Source organism: Pipistrellus kuhlii, unplaced genomic scaffold, assembly GCF_014108245.1.
Source record: "Pipistrellus kuhlii isolate mPipKuh1 unplaced genomic scaffold, mPipKuh1.p scaffold_m20_p_11, whole genome shotgun sequence".
Taxonomy (NCBI): domain Eukaryota; kingdom Metazoa; phylum Chordata; class Mammalia; order Chiroptera; family Vespertilionidae; genus Pipistrellus; species Pipistrellus kuhlii.
Window position 1 is genome coordinate 11503282 of NW_023425416.1, and position 21036 is coordinate 11524317.

Sequence of the window (21036 nt, forward strand, 5' to 3'; positions counted from 1 at the left end):
GTGTTACTATCTTTGTGTTCTCAATGTCTAGCCCATAGCTCAGCTTCCTAACTTCATCACATAGAAAGCTTAAATCCTGTCACGGGTACAAACAACATGTGGGCGATAAAGGGCCCACATACTAACCCTGACAAGCTCGGATCAGGCCTACATGGGTGGCCTTACAAACTCAGAGACCTTATCTTTCTCAACCAGGGACACTTGAAAGCAAATGGTTAATACCTCTTCTCCCTAATCAGAGAACACAGTAAGAAGAGCTAGTTTCATCTCACCCACTGAACAAAAAAGTCACCGGTTTTGGGACTTTCCAAAGTAAAAATCACCGGATGTTCTCATGAATTCTGGGAAAGCTGCAGCAAAGTAAAAGGGGAACCTTGAAATCTAGTCTGTTGCCCAAGATATCCAGCAGAGGAACTTTGAAACCTGTAGACAGCAAAGTATAAAATGGGGGGAGGGGGGATTTGGAATGGGGGGTTGAGGACAAATATGTGATACCTTAATCAATAAAGAAATAAAAAAAGAAAAAGAAAAGTATAAAATCCTAAACCTCTACCAGGCAGGGCATTCAGATTAGCTGGGTGCCCATTTGTGCTACATGCCACATGTATTTTTAAAAAAATATATATTTTATTGATTTTTTACAGAGGAGGAGGAAAGAGGGATAGAGAGCTCATGAGAGAGAAACATCTACCAGTTGCCTCTTGCACACCCCCTACCGGGGATGTGCCTGCAACCAATGTACATGCCCTTGACCAGAATCGAACCTGGGACCTTTCGGTCCGCAGACCGACGCTCTACCGCTGAGCCAAATTGGTTTTGGCATGCCACATGTATTTTTAATAAATTTGCCTGCCTTGTTTCCTTAATAAATTTGCTTGCTTTCCTACAAAGCTTTTATGTGTCACTCCCCTGAAAACCCTCTTACCAGACTGACAAGAACTGAGGAGGGGACAGCCGCCCCAACTCAGGAGGCTGTCTGGTAACTATTAGGTCTGATCAAATAATTAAATCCATATCCTCTCCCCTGGGAACTGACCTTTAGACCACTTCACAACCAGAATTCCCTTTCTCTTAGACCACATTCCACTGGCTAAAACCATTATGCTTCCCTTTCAGACCTGCCCAGAGAATTTTCCACCCAGAAAAAGCCCTTCTAGAGTCCTTTGAAATCTCTGACTCCCTGTCCCTGGATGCTGGCACCATTTTAGGGCTCAGCCCATCTGGTATCCAGATGACCTAATCTATATATATAAAAGCCTAAGCAACTGTCCAACCATTTGACTGGTAGCTACAACACACACTGACTACTAGGGGGCAGATGCTCAACGCATAAGCATGGAAACAGACTGATGAATCTCAGAGGGAGGAGGGCGGGAAGAAATTAACCAAAGATCTTATATGCATACTTGAGACCCAGTGGCGTCCCTCAGCCTGGCCTGCGGGGATGGTGCTCAAACTGGCAGTCCGATATCCCCTGAGACATCCTGGATTGCAAAAGGGTGCCTCTAGTGAATTTATAATTCCTTACCACTTCGGCCTCATGCGCTCCTCCTTTGGCGATCCTGACAGTAACATCTTGACTTCCGGGACTATGCCCTGATTACTTACACTGTCTGAGTCAATAACAGCAGATAAATCCAGGTTTCTTCCTTCTACCAAAGGATGGAGACCTGCCCCCTCCAAACAGCACTGCACAGTTTGGAAAACTCATTTGCAGATAAGTGGGAACTTGGGCAGGAACTTTCTCTCTAAAAGCTGGCCACCCCTTTATCTCTGTGGAACACAATTTAGGTTGCTACCTGAATCTGTGTCCCCCATACCAAGGCTCTTTTTGCTCAAATAAATGTTTTTTATTCTTCATTAGAATTAATGTTTGTTTATAACTAGCTATTACTTCAGATAACCAGACAAAGAGGGGCCAGCCTGCGGCAGTGTAAGGACCTCTGCCTACACCTGCCGAAGGCTGCCTCGTTCCCTCAATTAGCAGCTTCCTGGTGCTGCCCCACGTGCATCAGACCATAGACAGCAACATGACTTCTGGGTCCGAAAAGCCTGGAATATAATCGAGAGGGTTTCCGAGGACCTGGCTGGTTTAGGAAAATATCTTCATCTTTTTTGAAGAGGCAACAGCATTCACGGTCAGAGAGAACTCTGGTTTGCAAAGGCTATGTCTAGATTAGGGTTTCTCAACCATGACACAACTGACATTTGGGACCAGATAATTATTTGTTGTGGGACATTTAATAGCATCTAGGAACCCTACACACTGGGTGCCATTCCCAAGTGGTGACAAACAAAAATGTCTCCAGATGCTGCCACAGGGTCCTGGGAGGCAAAGTGGCACTCGGTTGAGAGCCCTTTCGGAGGGAGTGAGGCCGTTCAGTTCCAACCTGGACTCCTTACCAAAGTAAACTGATGAGGAGGAACACTTTTAGCCACTCACTGTATCTGCCTTGAAACACTGTCTTCTAATCCTCAGGGCGCCTTTTTTTTTTTTTTTTTTTAAATTCACAGTTTTGAAGGCAGTTGTTTTCCAGTCTTGGCTACACATTAGAATCCCCCAGGGAGCTTTTTAAAAATGGGAATTCCTGGGTCCCACCGGGAGCTTCAGACTAGCTGGCCAGGCAAAGTACAGGCAGGAGCACTTTTTAAAAGTTCCCCAGGCAGTTGGATCAGGCAGCAGGGTTAGAGAAATACTGCCCCCAGACATTTCACGTGATTCCACCCTCTGGCCCATCCTTTGACTCTGGCAGTGTTAGCGCAGCAGAGCCAGACAGCCGAGAGGAGGCGATGGGATTTATGAACATCTCCATAACCATTTATTAACTCTTGACAATGAAACATCCTCGCCACACTCCATTTCTCGGCCTGCCTGCAGATGACTTGCCAGAAAGAACGGAACTTAATAATCAAACTGCTTCCCCATGGCCTCATTGAAACAGTCCAGCCCCAAAGAACTTTCTGTGAAAACAGAAATGTTCTCCATCTCCTCTGCCTAATAAAGCTGGCCCTGTGGCTCTCAGAGCACTCGACATGTGGCTAGGGTAACTGAAAAACAGAATTTTTAGTTTTATTAAACTTGAATTAGTTTTAATTTAAGTAGTCACATCGTAGCTAGTGGCCACTATACTGGACAGTACAAAATAAGTGTTTCTGTCTCTATAGGGTCACAGAAATAAAGAGAAGTCCAATAGTCTGTTAAATTCCACAGAACTGTGAAATTCACAACAGTTATGTCTTAAAATACCTACACTCAACAGTCATTAAATTCCCAAATGGGATTCTAACTTATTTTTAATAAAGAGTCAATTTAGGAGAAATTCTAAAATAACTTTTTAATCAACCTGCAGAATTAGTTTTCCAACATATTCCAAATACTTTGACAAGGAAGTTGATTCTACACTCAGCTGCTTAACTAGCCTACCAGGATAAAACATTCATGCTTGCTTTCCTTCCTTCCAGATCCACAGATAACCTGTGATTCGAACTTCTTGCCCCCCGGTGGAGGCCTGAAGCAGCAACACACTCTGTTGTCTCCTCATATCATTAAGTTCAATAATCACTTACAACTGCACCAACTGCACTCATGCATTCACTCTAGGTGTGCGGATCCTCACAGAACTCAAAGCTCATCAATTTTTGAAAGCTAAGAAATAGAAAGGCAATTCTAGCTCTTATTGCAAAGGCAACGGGTGGGTGAGAGCTGGAGAAAGCCTCATCGGCCTTTCTGAGCACACTCACAGAAATGCTGACCTCGCCTTGGCCCAGACTCCCCTGGCCCACCTCTAAGCAGAGTCAGCACGAGCGTTTTGGTATCGATTTACCATTTTCAGGTAATTGAAGGTGGTAGTCCCTCTTCATAATAGCTGGTGCTCATCGAGTGATGGCCACGTGCAGGGCCCTGTGCTTTATTTTGTCTCAGTCTTATCACTGCCTTCTGACACAGGCACTGCAGCCAGAAGCTGAAGCTAGGTACCGGCCCATGGCTGCACTGCTAGCAAGTGGGATTTGGACCCAAGCGTCCGATTTTCTGGTGGGAACCCTTTGGATTATGAACGACGACAAATGTGTAATTCTAAGGTTGGGTGCCACGCTGAGCCACTCTCCCTGTGATCCAGTTGCAGCGTTTGGCATTGCAGGGTTCGCAAATCCTGAGCCCATCTTTACTTCAGAAACTCCCCCATCCCCCATGGACCACTTCCTGTCCTGAGGCTTCACCGGAAGATGAAGAGGGGCTGTGGGGAGCACTTCTGATCTGCCAGCACCACTGCGCCGCCTCCGAGGGCACATGCAGCAGAACTTTCCAAATGCCATCGTGGTGGTGGAAGGGAGTGAGAGCCCACAGCTGGGAGAAAGGAACCGATTTCAGCTGGGACCAGGGGAGAAATCAGGGGAGTGTTCCTGGAGGGGATAGATGAGCTAGACCCTCGGGGGTAGGAAAGATTTAGACACCAGAGATCCCAGGGAGAGCATTCCCACAGGAGGGGACAGACTGAGCAAAGGCAGTGGAGGAAGAATGTGTTTTCTTGCCTGGGTTACAGCAAAGGAGGGGGGGGGGGGCAGGGACTCCAGGGGCCTACACTGACGGGCTGGGGCAGCACAGGGAACCCAGGAAGTAGCCATTAACCATCCCAGGACCCGTTCTGCATCCCAGCCCTGCTGCTTTCTAGCCGTGTGGCCTCCAGCAAGTCCCTTATCCTCTTTGGGCACCAAGAACCCTTAGCCGATCTGAGAACCTAATTTTAGAAATAATAAACTGGTGCAAGGAACACATTTCTCTCCTCTCTAACTTCCCATATTACAAAAATAGTGTTCCTAAGAATTTCTTATTCACACCTGGGTAAAAAATAGGTCTAGTGATCCAGAATGGGGTCGTTGAGGTCAGATTCACTATGCCCTGGGAAGTGACGGTCTTGGGGAGTCTCGCATTCCTCCTCTGAGAAATGGGCATGGAATCGGTACCTACCTCTTGGGGCAGCTGGGAGGAGTATGGCAGGTTATCACTTAAAGGTGTTTAGAACATGGCAGGGCTCGCAGCAATAGCTTCTTGACTGTTATTACTAAGAAGAAGTTATTTTTAAGCTCTTAGCCAGGTGGAGTCAGCCATGAGGGATTTCTGAGCAGATGAGAGGCAAGGCCATGCTGGCCTCAGGCTCCGGTTGGGACCTCTTCCTAACCATCCAGCCCCTGGGGCATAAAAGGCGCTCAACACACATGTCCCTAGATGCACAGCCTCTAGACCCTCTGGCACCCATTTCTGACCTTTCCACCTCCTTTGTCAACTTGGCACCCCCCAAGGTCTGCGGGTTCAAGGATGTAAATGTTGCACGTGCTCGAGTGCTCGACCTGCGGCCGGCGCGGCGTTATACAACCTCATTTACTGGTACAAGACCCGCAGGAACCTCCGTAGGCGAGGGATGCGGGGTTGCAGGGTGGGCGCCAGCTGTCAGGGTGTTAGAACAAGCATCCCACCCGGGGGTTTGGAGGAGGAGGGGGCGAAGGGCGAGGGAACCCGGGCAGGTTGGGGAAGGAGGAGCTGAAAGGCGGCTGGGGGTGGGCACTGGCTGGGGGAGGTCCGGAGGGTGCAGATGCCTGGGGCTGGAGCTGCAGCGCTTCCCCAGGAAGAGGGAGGAACGGGGATGCAGGAGCCGGCACACCAGCCAGGCGCCGGGAGGGGCGCAGAGGGCTGGTGGGAAGAGGAGCAGAAAAAGGGGTGCAGGTCCCCGACCCGTCCTCACCGCGTCCCCGGGCTTTGGGGAGCCAGGCATCCTGGTCCCAGGAAGTGTGGGGACCGGGATTCGGGAATGTCAAACCCATCCGGGCACCGGAAGGGAGCGCGTGGAGGCTGAAGCCAGAGTGGGGGCATGGAGAGGAAGGCGGTGTGTGTGTGTGTGTGTGTGTGTGTGTGTGTGTGTGTGTGAAGGTCCCTGACACGGTCTTCACCCCGGGCGGGGGGGGCAGGGGGAAGGCCAGGGCGGAGGCCGGGCTGCCCGAACTCGGGAGGTCACGGGGTCATCGGGGAGCTGGCGGACACCCCCCTCCCCCACGACCCCCCGGCGCGCAGCCCAGCCGCCCGCGCTCACCTGACCCGACCTCCGCCGCGCGATCCCGGCTCCCGCACGGTCCGCGGCCGCAGCGCCGGTGCCCGCGGCGCTCCGCTCCCTCCCGGCGGCTCTGCGGACGCCTTAAAGGCGCGACGCGCGGCCTGCGTCCTCCGACAGAAACGCCGGCGCCGCCCGTCCCGCCCCCGCGCTGCCGCCCGGCCGCCGCGGTCCCGGCGCCGGGGCTCCGGGCGCGAACTGCAGCTCCTCCGCGCCCGGGCTCGCAGCGGTCCCCTCGGAGGGTGAAGAGCACACGCTCTACCCAACCCCAGCTACCGACTCCATGGGCCAAGGGCCGGGCGCGAGATTCCAATAATAGAGGGTGTTCCTTTGATTAAGCCCCTACTGTGTTCCCCTTCGGAAACATGTCAAACTCGCGGATGGTGGGCCGCATGCCTCGCTTATTGCAATGAGGCATGCGGTCGCGGCACCCCTTTAGAAGGCTGAACCCAGGCCGAAACCGGTTTGTTTAAGTGGATAGAGGGTCGGCCTGCGGACTGAAAGATCCCAGGTTCGATTCCGGTCAAGGGCATGTACTTTGGTTGCTGGCACATCCCCATTAGGGGGTGTGCAAGAGGCAGCTGATCGATGATTCTCTCTCATCGATGTTTCTAACTGTCCGTCCCTCTCTCTTCCTCTCTGTAAAAAAAAAAAAAAAAAAAAAAAAAAAAAAAAAAAAAAGAAGGCTGAACCCAGCCTCCTGCCCCTGCCCCTGCCCCTACCCCTAAAGAGCTCACTTAGGGCCTGGAGGAGGGGTTGGAACCCAAGGCATCACGGTGGCACCAGATGTGATACCGGAATTCCTGGAGGCATCGTTTCCTTCACTGAGCACCTACTGTGTGCTTGGTGCTGCTGGGCTCCATCTGCCGCAGTGGCTGCCACCCGAGGGATGAGAGAAAGCGAGGGACAGGCAGGGGACAGGCAGGCACACAGGCAAACAAAGCACGGGTTGGTTTCGTTTACACCAGGACGCGGGCTTTGTAGTTGGCGTCCTTTCTCAGAAGAAACTGGTTCAGCTTGTAAAGGACAGAACTGGGATTGCCAACCAGGGATTGGAAATGCGGGCAAAAGGCCTTTCAGATACCCCTGGTTAGATCCCCGCTGTGTTCATTGCTTCCTCTGAAGGACAATTAAACCCCACTAAGCCAAAAAGTAAGGAGGGGGGCATAAAATTCATCACTCGTTAAATTCAGAGGTGTTTTCTGACAAGTTATCTGCCTCAAACCTGGGCTTTTCACCAACCTGGCCTCAGTTTACCACTTCAGCCTCATTTCCTAGTAATCCCAGGCCACGCAGGCTGAAAGGGACAGTGAGGCTTTTGCCTGGGCTGTTCCTTACACCAAGGAACTCTCTTCCTTTCCTGTGTGGCCTGGCTACTCCTTCCTCTCTTCTGTGCCTTAGTTAAAAAGTCACTTCCTCCAGCAAGCCTTCCTTAAACCCCGGTGGGGCCGTGCTACAGTGGGGCTTCTCCCATCCAAGTGTTTATGCATTCATTTAACAAGTATTTACCAAGCGTTTACTGTGTCCTGAGCTCTGTGTGAGGGGTCTTCCTGCTGTGCTGAGAGCCGAGTGTGTGGCCTGTTGTCTGCCTCTCTCTCCGGACCCAGATGGGACCAGTGCCCAGGACTCTGGGCCATTTCAGTCCGCCACAAAGAGAGCTCCCCGGCCTGTACTCACAGGCCCTCCAGGTTGGCAAGTGTGGCTGGGCACATCCTGGGTTGTAAGAATCGGGGGTGGATAATTCCCAGTGACATGGCAAAGAGGCCTCTCTGACACCACCGGATGCCACCCTATAAAATCTGCCTCTGTCACGGTGGCTGGAATCCAGCCTAGTTTGAGGTGATCTCTCTGGCTGGGGCTGGATCGCCTCCCTCTGAGATGTTGGCCACCGTATCACTCAGACTTCAGGAGCTGCACTGGACTTCCTTCCTGGAATTGTCCTCAGAGCTCTGGTGCATTCTGCCTCTCAGGCCTTATCTGTCCTCACTGTGAACCTTCCCCCGTACGTCTCCCAGCACACCCAGAGCAGGCCCAGAGAGGCAGCAAGGAGCAAACCAGCCAGCCTTTCAATCCCCACAAGCCACTTAGCAACCTAGGCTCAGGGTGCATCCCCCAAAAGGTGCCGAGGGGGGTGAATAAATAAGTCAGTGAAGGAAATGCATGCATGGCTTCCCACAAGGCCTACCCAGAAGCCATCGATAAACTTCATCTGGTGTATTAGAAATTTGAAAACAATTCTTAAATTTAATTTTTTTTTCCTCTCTAAAACCTTAAAAAGGTGCAGTTGCCCTTTTTTAAATTCATAGCCTGCGGCCTCAGGGGCCTCCTAGGGTCTGAAGTTTCTAAATATAGAAACTTTCCCCCCTAGTTTTTAAAATATATATATATTTTATTTATTTTTTACAGAGAGGAAGGGAGAGGGATAGCGAGTTAGAAACATCGATCAGCTGCCTCCTGCACACCTCCTACTGGGCATGTGCCCACAACCAAGGTACATGTCCTTGACTGGAATTGAACCTGGGATCTTTCAATCCTTGAGCCAATGCTCTATCCACTGAGCCAAACCATTTAGGACTTCCCTTGGTTTTATATTTTGATACACTGAGTTGAGCCCAGTGGGAGTCACATTCTCTGTGACTTTTACCCACCTGTTGACTGACAGGAGAGAAGCCTTAATTAGTCCCTCCCCACCTCCCAGATTCACAGTGAAGCCAAGGAGCAGGAGGAGATGAGGGGACTCACCTGTGATACCCTTTCTGATCAGCAATGCCCTGAGCTATGTCCCTAAGAATCAGGGGAGGGTGGGCGGTCAGGGAGCAGTCTAAGGGGCCCCCCACATTCCTAATGGCATCCCAAATAGAGACCCCTTATTAACTGACAGCTCTCACCCCAGCATTTAAGGGAGTTCTGGAACTGCTCAACTGCCAGCAGATGCAACAGCATCCCAGGCTTCACCCTGTCACATGTGTGACCTTCTTTCTCCTGGACTCGGCAGCATACCAGTGAGAGCTGAGTGGTGCAAACGGTCACCACTATTTAAGTCACATGTATTACCTGCTGAATCCTGTTCTCATCACCACCTGTGAGATGTGCTAACCCACTTTACGGATGGGAACACTGAAGCACAGAGAGTAAGTGACTCACTCAAGATCCCAAAGTCAGGACATAGCGGGACCAGCAATCAAAGGAGTTTATTCATTCATTCATTCAACATTCCCACTACATGCCAGGTACACTTTGGGTGAACAAAGACATCCTTGCTGCCCCCAAAAACTTAGAGTCTATTAACAGTAGGAACATATTAGAAACTATTCCATCAGGAGTCACACAGATTATGATGGAATCATGAATAACAACAAACACAACGGCCATGTCAGCACATGGAAATGCATGTAGGAGAGAAATGAAAAAAAAAAACACAAGGTACTCTGTGTTCTCTGATGTCAGCTGGCAGCATCCCTGGCCTGTGAGCAATTTGCATGATTCATTCTCCCAGCATGCATTGCATGGCAGCTATGAGCCAACCACCAAGCGCCCGGCCCATGTGCAATTCAGGTATCACCACCTTGCGGCAGCCTTCCCTGATTACCTCTGAAAAATCAGTTGTCCCATCACCCATACCCTGTAGCACATTGTAGATGATGATGGATTTATTCATTGTGACCCCACTTAGCTGTGAATTCTTTTTTCACCTCCATATCCCCAGGGTCCAGAATGATGAGTGGCACAGAACAAGCAGACATTAATCATTCTGTGTTCAGCACTTCACATGCACTATCTCACTGAACCTGTGAGGTGTGTGTTATTGTTGGCTGAATTTTACAGATGAGGAAATTGAGACTCAGGTTAAATAACCTGCCCACGGTTACATGACTAGTAAGTGATACTGTCAGAATCCAAACCATGTTGTGTAGGTCTGAACACAAAGTCTGCATTCTAACCATTAAGATGCCTGCTGCCATAAACAGAAATGGAATTAAATATGAGCCCAGCCGGTGTGGCTCAGTGGTTGAGTGTAGATCTATGAACCAGGAGGTCATGATTCTATTCTCATCAGGGCAGATGCCCGAGATGCAAGCTTGGTCCCCAGTAGGGGGAGTGCAAGAAGCAGACATTAAGGATTCTCATCATTGATCTTTCCATCTCTCTTCCTCTCTGAAAATCAATAAAACTATATTTAAAAAATAAATAGCCCTAGCCGGTTTGGCTCAGTGGACAGACCATCGGCCTCTGACCAAAGGGTCCCGGGTTCAATTCCGGTCAAGGGCATGTGTCTTGGTTGCAGGTTCCTTCCCTGCCTGGGCTCTGGGTGGGCTCGTGCAGGAGGCAACCAATCAATGTGTTTCTCTCCCACCAATGTTCCTCTCTGTCTTTCCCTCTCTCTTCTACTCTCCTTAAAAATCAATGGAAAAATGTCCTCAGGTGAGGATTAACAACAACAAATAAATAAGAAAGATATGGCAAAGTCTGACCTTGAAAGAGCTTGTATCTAGAAATCTATGAACTATGAATATTTTTAGGCAGAAAAAGAAACTTCTTTCTAAACAATTAGAAATATTGCTAATTCATTCTTTCCTTTTTTCCTTCCTTCCTTCCTTCCTTCCTTCCTTCCTTCCTTCCTTCCTTCCTTCCTTCCTTCCTTCCTTCCTTCCTTCCTTCCTTCAACAGGAATGAAGATTTATTGTGGGTGTAAGGAAGTGTCAGCGCCCAGAAGAGTCCAGGGAGACAGATTAGGGGTACACTTAGCCCCACAGCCATCTGGAATGAGCTGCTTCTCAGCCACCATGTCTTCAAACTCATCCGCATTAAACTTAGCAAAGCCCCTCTTCTTGGAGACGTGGGTCTTTTGGTGGCCGGGGAACTTGAACTTGGCTCTGTGTGGGGCCTACTCACATGCTCCTTGTTCTGCCGCTTGTGCGGATGGGTATGATGACTTGCCCAGTGTGGGCTCTGACCACTGTGCCCTGGATTTTCCAAAGGCACTGCCAGCCTACCAGCCCCTCTCCAGGACATCTTGTTGGTGCAGATGACATGGGAGGGGAAAGCCATCTTTGCCACAGCTTTTCAGCATGTACTTGTTGGCACAAAAATGGGCATCATGTTCATCGGGGGCCATGTGGCCACAGAGTGGGAACCTTCCCTCCTGTCTTCTTCCGCACCAGGTCAAAGAGGTGGGTGTCGGCATCAGGGACACCTCGGCGGAACCGCGCCCCTGGGTTTGGCTGCTTGTTCTTAGAACACCTGTAACTCTAGTCAGGTTGGCAGTTCCCATGGCGACATCAGAATCTTCAGTTGCACGCCGAAGGGAAAGAGATTCATTTGTTTATGAATTAAATGTTTATTGAGGATCTGCTTATATATCTGCTTATGGATCCAAGCTGGGGAAGATACCTTCTCTCAAGGAATAGAGTTTAAATTACAGGATGTTTTTTACGCCTGTAAAAGGAATATCAATGCAAGACTTAAGTAATGAAAGTAGATCAGAAAACAAGTCAGCCTACCGTCAAATGTAGCCTATGATCATGGAGGAAGGACTCAATAGTAAGGAGGCTCTGAAACTACTGAAAATGCCAGTTGAGCACAGCACTAGCCAGAGAGGATGGAAGGAAAGGGGAGACTGAGGGGAAGAAGTGGAGCTCTGGGCCAGGTTGCCCAAGCACCTGTATGTAAGTTGGAAGGTCAGAAATATCCAAAACATTAACCTAGACCTTTAACAAGAGGCAAGGGAAAAGAATGCTCGGAGTTGTTGAGATTAAAATTCTAAAGACAGGAAATTTTTAATTTATTAAATTTACATTTGGATCAAGAAGATGAATAAAAGGAAATGAGCATATGTGATGGTAATAACTGTCAGAAGGAAATCAAAGCTGCCAGTTTCCTTTTTTACTTCGTCTTCATCACGAAGAAAGACCTTCCATTTGGTCAGGTTAGGATACCACAAAGAGAGAAACCAAGCCCAGGGCAGGAAGGAAAGACAGGAAAAGAACACTCAGCACTTTTAACTAGTTCAGTGTGTCAGGTCAAGAGGCAGTACTGCCCAGGGTGCCAAGAGGAGAGTTAGAAATGATCTCAGAAGCCAGAAGTCTCTAATTAGAGTCTGGGTCCCATGTCAAATAGGGAGAAGATTAATATACAAATCCAGAGACCAAGTGGTCTGGTGCTGATTTCCAGCAAAGTTCTGCACATGATTATTAAACTGGAACAAAAGGTGTACCGACAGCTTGTATGGGTTCGCTGTGCATAATCACAGCAATGGAATGACTTTTCACAGTTACTAGCGTAAGTAGATTTGGATTACATACAGAACCCGGACCGTAGTAGGCTTTAAAACAGTTTATTATCTGTTTATGGGCAAGATAAAGCAATCTAGACTGCATAACACCACAGGCCAGTGAATTCATAGGTTAAACTGTGGCCCAACTTTCTTTCATCTCACAATATTAGACTGGAAGCAATTTTCTTTTCTTTTATTAAAATGAATTTATTGCGGTGATATGGATTAATAAAACCACACAGATTTCAAGTATACAATCCAATAATATATCATCTGCATACTGCATTGTGCACTCACCATTCAATATCAAGTCTCCATCACCATTTATCCTTCCTTTGCCCAGTTCCACTTCCCCCACCCTCCTTTCCCTCTTGCTCTCACTATCACATACTGTTGTCCGTGTCTATGTCACACACACACACACACACACACACACACACACACACGAAGGTGCTTTTTTTTTGCTTATTCCCTTCACCTTTTTTCATCCAGTTCCCCAACCCCTGCCTTCCTCTGCTCTGACAGCTGTCATTCTGTTCTATGTATCTATGTGGAAGCAGTTTTCTAATTGAATGTTCTAGTTCTCTGACATTAAAAAAAAAAAAAAAAAGAATTTAGATAAACAAATATCCAGACTTGCCATCAATTTTTAAATCAAGAAAAGCTGGGGAGGAAATTTGGGTTCCAAATTGTTTCAATACTGTGGAATATGCCAAAAAACACGGTGAAATTTAATAGTCTTACTTTTCGACTTTTAAAATTCAAATTGCATCTCAACATATGGTACAGCAGATATTCTAAAGCATGTTTTTTTTTTTTTTCTCTCAAAACACCTCTATCCTAGATAAAATAGACTTTGTCACGTGTTGCTGGGCTGAATGTGTGTCAAAATAAGAGTAGAGAACAGTGAAAAGCAAATAAATGTAAAATGCAACACCAAATGTATATCAGACCCTAACCAATATTGGGAGATCTCATCTAGCTCTAATGAGGAGTAGCTGAACCTAGAGTCCATAATCACCAGGACCCTTTAAATGAGCCAAAGTGGCCTCAGATGGGTAGCATTCCTTCACTCCCTTCCAGCCATAAGCAAAACAAGGATGCTTTAGCATCCAGGATTCTCATAGATATGATTGACCAGTGATTTGGGAAACATATCTGAAGCCATTACATAGAATTCAGCATGGAGTGATATGACATGAAAATACTTTTGAAAAGATATGGAATATGCAGGATAGACTGAGAAAATCAAATTCCATTTAATGAGCACCACAAACAGAGATAAAAAAAAAAGAGAGGACATATTTGAGGTAGTATTGGCTAAGAATTTCCAAGGAAGAAAAAGGACATGAATCCACAGATACACAAAGCATAACATATCTAAAGTAGGATAAATCATATCAAGAAACTTTGTACTGAGACCGCGAACACTAAAAACAAAGATCTTAAAAGCAGCTAGAAGATTAATCACAAAAGAAGGAATTAGACTGTGAGCAGATTACCCGATGACAACCCTAGAAGCAAAAAGATAGTAGAAATATCTTCAAAGGCTGAGGGTTGGATAGTCAGCATCTCTAGAATGAGGGTAAAATACCGAAAGAAAAAAAAAAGATGAATTTTCAACTGGAAGACTTAACTAAATGAACTTCAGAGATGCACTTCAGAAACAAGGAAAATGATCCAATTTAGAATCAAAATGCAAGGAGAAATCATGAATGAAGAAATTGGTAAATATAGTGAATCTAAACAAAATTTTCTGTACAAAACAATAATGTTATCAAAATCAATAATAAAAAAAAAAGTATAGGTTTAAACAAGTCAGAACCAAAATACTGGGCAGCAATAAATTATGAGGTGATCAGAGTTAAAGTGTTCGAATAACTTTGCATTTCTGTGGGAAGGGAATTAAAATATTAACTTTAGCCTTTGTTAAATAGGTGTGGTAAAATGTTAATAGTATTTGTAATACAATACAAAATATTTATTTAACTTTCAAACCAATAAAAGGTGAAGGGTAGGGAAAAGATAGCATAAGACAATAAAAAAGGCAAACACCATTCAACCCCAAAGAAGTATTAAAAAAGCAAGACTCCATACTTGCAAGAAAGATAGTAAAAATAATTCCAGATATACTAATTCAGTAAATGTAAGTTAATCAAACTCATCAGTTAAAAGTTGGAAATTGTCAAACTGGATGTTTAAAAATAGAAGTCACTATTTCAAGAAGCACTTCTAAAACATAGGAATTTGGAAAGGTTGAAAGTAAAAGTGTGGAAAATGATATATCTGACAATACTATTCAAATGGAAGCAAGCATAACTATGTAATATTAGATAGCATAGACTGATAAAATAAAAAAAAATTACTAGGGATAGAAAGGATCAGTATAATAATGATTAAAAGTTCAATTCACTAGCAAAATCTCAGTTCTAAACTATAAAAAAAACCATGAATTTTATAATTATTAAAGAAACTAGTGGCCCAGTGCATGAAATTCATGCTTAGAGGGGGGGTGTCCCTCAGCCCAGCCTGCACCCTCCCCAATCTGGGACCCCTCGAAGGATGTCCTACTGCTGGTTTACAGGGATCGGGCCTAAACCAGCAGTCAGACATCCCTCTCGCAATCCAGGACTGCAGGTGACCATTCACCTGCCTGCCTGCCTGCCTGATTGCCCCTAACCACTTGGCCTGCTGGCCTGCTCACCCCCAACTGCCCCCTGTGCCAGTTTGCTTGCCCCCAACTGCCACCCCTGCTGGCCTGCTTACCCCCACCTTCCTCTCCACTAGCCTGCTCACCCCCAACTGCCCCCCTGCTGGTCTGCTCACTCCAAATTGCCCCCCACTGTTCTAACCACCTTCAACTAACCCCCACTGATGGCCTGCTGGCCCCCAACTGGCCCCCCTACTGATCTGTTTACCCCAAATGGCCACACCCTGATCTCCCACAGCCTGATCTCCCACAACTGCTGTCCCATCCTGGCCTGATCACCCACAGCTGCCCTCTCCTCTTAGCCTCTAACCGCCTCTACCTCGGCCCTGCCACCATGGCTTTGTCCAAAAGAACGTCTGGAAAGTATCCTGGAAGGTCTCCCAGTCTAATTAGCATATTACCCTTTTATTAGTATAGATCGAGGCCTGGTGCACGGGTGGGGGCCAGTTGGTTTGCCCTGAAGGGTGTCCTGGATCAGGGTGGCAGTTACCTCGGGACATGGGGAGGCCTGGGTGAGGGGTCTGTGGTGGTTTGCAGACCGGCCATGCCCCCATGGGGTGAGGGAACACACTGGGAGGGTGTGGCCAGCCTGGGTGAGGGGCTGATGGCTGTTTGGAGGCTGGCCAATCCCCCAAGCGGGGACCCTCATCCCATGGGGGGTGGTCAGCCCTGTAAGGGCTGAGGGTCATTTTAAAGCTGGCCACGCCCCGCCCCCCCAGCGACCCAGACTCTTAGCCCCCATTTTAAAATTATTTTTATTTTTTTTCAGTGCCTCCTTGAGCAGAGGCCAGGGCCAGCTGGAATCAGATATTTGGGATTTATTTATCTTCTATAATTGAAACTTGTAGCCTTGAGCAGAAGCCAGGGCCGTCCAGGGCGGGTGGGACACATCCATCCATCGCTGGGGGCAACCCAAGCCTCCTGCTTGCTCCAGGTCCATGGCTGCTGCCATCTTTGTTGGGTTAATTTGCATACTCGCTCTTGATTGACTGGTGGGCATAGTGGAGGTATGGCCAATTTTGTGTTTCACTTTTATTAGTGTAGATTTATGAGCCCTAACTGGTTTGACTCAGTGGATAGGGTGACAACCTGTGGACTGAAGGAACCCAGGTTTGAGGTTTGATTCCTGTCAAGGCATGTATGTTGGTTGCAGGCACATCACCAGTGTGGGGTGTGCAGGAGGCAGCTGATTGATGTTTCTAGCTCTCTATCCCTCTCCCTTCCACTCTGTAAAATATCAATAAAATGTATTTTTTAAAAATTGATTAAATCTTTAGTTAAAGGAAACATTAAGTCCAGATGGTCCTAGAAGCAAGTCTCAACTTTCAAGGAATAGATCATTATACTCTTTCATAAGCTCTTCTGGAAAATAGGAAGAGAGAGAACACATCTCACCTCCTTCTAAGATGCCAGTCTAAATTCAATATCAAAACAAGATCAGACCAATATTACTTATAAATCATTCAAAAGCATAGAAGCAAAAATCCTAGATGAAATATGAGCACATTGAAGCCAGCAATAAATAAAAATAATGATATATTATAATCAAATTAAGTATATGCCAGCAATGCCAGAATAATTTAACATTAAGAAATATATTCCGCCGAGACCGGTTTGGCTCAATGGATAGAGTGTCGGCTTGGGGACTGAAGGAACCCTGGTTCGATTCCAGTCAAGGGCATGTATCTTGGTTGCGGGCATATCCCCAGTAGGGGGTGTGCAAGAGGCAGCTGATCGATGACTCTCTCTCATCGATGTTTCTGGCTTTCTATCTCTCTCCCTTCCTCTCTGTACAAAATCAATAAAATATATTAAAAAAGAAAAAAAAAGAAAAAGAAAAGAAATATATTCCTGTCCTGGCAGGGCAGCTCAATTGGTTAGAGCCTCATCGTGATATGCTAAGGTTTTGGGTTTGATTCCTGGTCAGGGCACCTAAAGGAGCAACCAATAAACCCTATATAATAAAACCCTAATATGCAAGTAGACCAAATGGTGGAACAACCAGTGGCTATGACACACACTGACCACCAGGGGGAAGATGCTCAATGCAAGAGCTGTCCCCTGATGGTCAATGCACTCCCACATGGGGAGCACGGCTGAGCCAGAAGCCAGGCTCACAGCAGGTGAGTGCAGTGGTGGTGGCAGGAGCCTCTCTTGCCTCCACTGCAGACAGGCAGTACAGAGAGAGGGGCCCTGGACTTCAAGATGGATGTCTGCCTGCTGGCTTAGGTCTGCTCCACAGTGGGGAGTGGGCCTAAGCAGGCAGGCAGACATCCCCAAGGGATCCTGGACTGTGAGAGGGTACAGGCCAGGCTGAAGGAACTCCCCCTCTGCCAGGGCAAGAAATTTCATGCACTGGGCCTCTAGTGTATACATAAGTAGAACAACAAATCAATATTTCTCTCTCTCCCTTCCTTTCTCTCTAAAAACGAATAAATGTTTAAAAAATAAATATATTCATGTAGTTAACCACATCAACATGTTAAAGGAGCACTATAAGATCATGTCAATAGATTCAAATTTTTAAGGTAAAATTTGACAGGATAGCGGGGCAGGTGGGTATAAGGATAGAGCAAAAAAGAAGAAAATTCATGGTGATTGCCCAGGGGAGCGGAAATAGAGGAAGGTAAAAAGGAGATAAATGGGCGATGGATGGAGACTTGACTTGAAGTGGTGAATTCACAATACAGTGCACTGATAATGTATTATAGCATTGCATCCCCAAAACCTGTATAATTTTGTTAGCCAGGTTCACCCCAATAAACTCTATAGGAAGGCAAATAAATAAATAAAATAAACAAAACATAACACTTGACAGTCCCTCATGGTAATAACTGATAGGAAACCAAGAAGAGAACTTCCTTAACCAGTTAAAAGGCATTTACAAAAACAAACAAAAACTATAACCAATATTGTTATAAATAATGAAATTTAGCAATGCTACCTTTGAAATCAGAAACAATTACAATCAAAAATCTCAACAGGGCTTTTCTAGAAGATGATGAGCTGATTCTAAACTTCACATGGAAAAACAAAGGTCCAAGAGAAGCCAAAATACTCCCAGTGGAGAAGAAAAAGTAGATATCAAGACTTATAAAAATACTAGAGGCCTGGTGCCCGAATTCATGCATGGGTGGGGTCTGACTGGCCTGCGCCAATGGGGACCAATCGGGACTGGGCTGGCAGAGAAGAGGGGATGTGGGAAGTTGGCTGGTCTCACCCTCATTGGTGGGGAAGGTCCCATTGGGGGCAGGGTTGGCCAGGAGGAAAGGCCACAGGATGTTGGCTGGCCAGCCCACTACTGATTGGGCCAGTTGGCCAGCCGCAGTGGGCGTCATAGAGACCGGTTGTTCTGGTCATTTTGGTAGTTCCAGCATTCTGGTTCCTGGCTTTTTATATATAGATAGTCAATAAGGCAGTATGTATTCATGTAGGGATAGATCACTACATTGATGACACAGAACAGAAACCCCAGAAACAAACCCAACCCATGCATGTAGGGAAACTTGGTCTATGTAAAGGTGACATTTCAGATCAGTGGGGATAGGAGGGTCAATTCAGCAAAAAGTACTGGGACAATTGATTATTCATGTAGAAAAATGGGGACTAAGACAACTTTCTCATGCCCCACCCCAACCCCAATTCATTCAAGATAGATTACAGACTTTACTATAAAAGGCCAAGTTTTAATATTTTAGAATGGAAAAAATTATCTTTAGTGGACACAAAACTCTGGAGAGGGAGGGCATGTATGGGAGGGGAGGGCAATGGTATATATACAGATAATAGTTTAATTAAAACAATTTAAAAAATAAAAAATTATCTTTAGGATCTTGCCAATACTTGGCACAAGCAGACTGTTTTCTAACCTAGTGGTTGTGAAATAGTACCTCTTTGTGATCTTAATCTTCATGTCCATGACTAATGGGCTTGAGCAATTTTCCATATGTTTATTTGCCATTCATGTTTCTATGTCTGTGAAATACCTGCTCCTGTCATTTCCCCATTTTTCTAATTGTCCATGTCTTAATGGTTCATAATTATGTGTGTTGAAATGATCTTCTCCCAGTGTGTGGATTTTCACTTTCTTTAGTGTTTTTGAATCAACAAGCATTCATTTTAATTTCATCAAATTACCCTTTATATTTAGTGCTTTTTGTGTCATATTTACAAAAACCTTCCCTGCCTCCTCTGAACCACGGGGATTGAGACTGGGGATGTATAGCACTCCAAGGAAACGGGGCCTCATGGTTGCTGGGCTGGCCCAGATCCACAGATGGCAGTACAGATATCACAAAACCCAAGCTCCCAGAGTTTGAGTCAGTGGAACACATCTCACGTGAAGGCGTTGGGCTCCGGCTTCCTAAAGCCCACCTCTGCCACTTTAGTAGCTTGGTCACTGTAAAGGTGAGTGATTGGCTACTTGACTATTTAAAACGGAGTTTCTTCATGTAGAAATAGGGGATGCTGATGAAGAATCAACGACGCTACTAACATCAAAGGGCTGCAGAGAAGAGCAAGCTGAACATTGTGTTTCAAGTTTAGCACTGCACCTGGCACGGAGGAAGTGTGTAGAATTGAGCTATCAGCATCATCGCTTTTCATGCAAGCAGTTACTGGGCTGCATGGTCCTTCGATGGGCCTAAAGCTCTTTGAATAGTCTAAGATCAGTGGTGGGAAATAGACTATGAACCCTAAATGTAGGCTGGGAATAAATGGGTGAAGGTTGCCAGCAGAGGTGTGTGTATGTGTGTATGGCAGAATTCTTTTAAAAACTTTTTAAAAATTTATTTTGAGAGAGAGAAAGAGAGAGGGAGGAACATATATATGTTGTTCCACTTATTTATGCATTCATCAGTTGACTCTTGTATATGCCTTGACCGGGGGGAGGGGACTGAATCCACAGCCATGGTGTATCAGAATGATGCTCTAACCCAGTGGTCGGCAAACTGCAGCTCGAGAGCCACATGCAGCTTTCAAGTCACGGTTTTCCGCTTCGTTGACTAATGAGTTTGCCAATCACTGCTCTGACTGAGTAACCTGGCCAGGGCCCAGAATTCTTCTTACTAAGAAAACACACATTTTCCCAGGCTTCATGCTGGATGTCTCACAGGCTTCTTATCAGCATAAGCATCACCCATATCGCTGTTCCAATATCTTAGCTGTTCCTGGTGTGTTGCCTTTAGCATCCCACCATATAAGCATGAACACCGTAAGGAAACTTTCAAAGATGTGTGTCACATTATGCCATCTAAATCATGGTGCTACCTGATTTAATTTATCAAAAGGACAAAGCATCCTCATTGTTCCCATTTTGTCTCTTCTCAGGCCTGTTGGGGTCCTGCAGGGAGCCAGGGCACACATCTGTATGCATGGATCACAGCCTGGCCTCCCTGCAGGCTGTGGTCCTGGTGCCCAGGCTGGGGTTCTGGGAACTGGGAGCACTGGGTACCCAAAGAGGCCAGGAGCAGAAGTTGGTCATGAACAGGCCAGAGAGTCAGAAGCAGGATGGATATTGGGACAGAGCAGAGAAGACGTTTAACATGTGAGGGCAGGTGAAGCTAGGAGAAGCCCGTCATGAGGTATAGCTATCATCTGCTCCTTTGTGTTAGTCCCCAAGTATATTATTTTTATTTGAAACCATATGTAGGCAGGTGGCAATTAGTAGCTAGTGTACACCCCCCCCCCTTCTTTTAAAAATATGTTTTTATTGTTTTGAGAGAGAGGAAGAGAAAGGGATAGAGAGCTAGAATCATTGATTGGCTGCCTCCTGCACCCCTCCCTTTTGTGTGTCCCTCCCCTCCCCCCCTGCAGATCGAGCCTGAAACCAAGGCATGTGCCCTGATCAGGAATCAAAACGGGGACCTTTTGTTTCATGATTGATACTCAACCACTGAGCCACACTGGCCCAGCACGAGTGTCCATTTCTGAATTGCCCGCTCTGTCCTGGT

General features: G+C 46.6%; 1 protein-coding gene and 1 pseudogene across 5 annotated transcripts in view; both read right to left on the bottom strand.

Annotated features, from left to right (window-relative positions):
• Positions 1 to 6167, bottom strand: part of ABHD6 (abhydrolase domain containing 6, acylglycerol lipase) — a 52677-nt gene extending 46510 nt beyond the window's left edge. For 2 of the 5 annotated variants that reach the window (XM_045579005.1, XM_045579004.1), the window contains exon 1: positions 5739 to 5783. In XM_045579005.1, coding sequence (XP_045434961.1) covers positions 5739 to 5768 — 30 coding nt within the window. In that variant the 5' untranslated portion in view covers positions 5769 to 5783. Of the gene's footprint in view, positions 1 to 5738; positions 5879 to 6083 lie in introns of those variants that run through there. The other 3 variants (XM_045579008.1, XM_036430706.2, XM_045579003.1) reach the window with 3 other exon arrangements.
• A 4612-nt stretch (positions 6168 to 10779) lies between these two features.
• Positions 10780 to 20226, bottom strand: LOC118715727 (annotated as a pseudogene).
• Between the last annotated feature and the right edge of the window lie 810 nt (positions 20227 to 21036).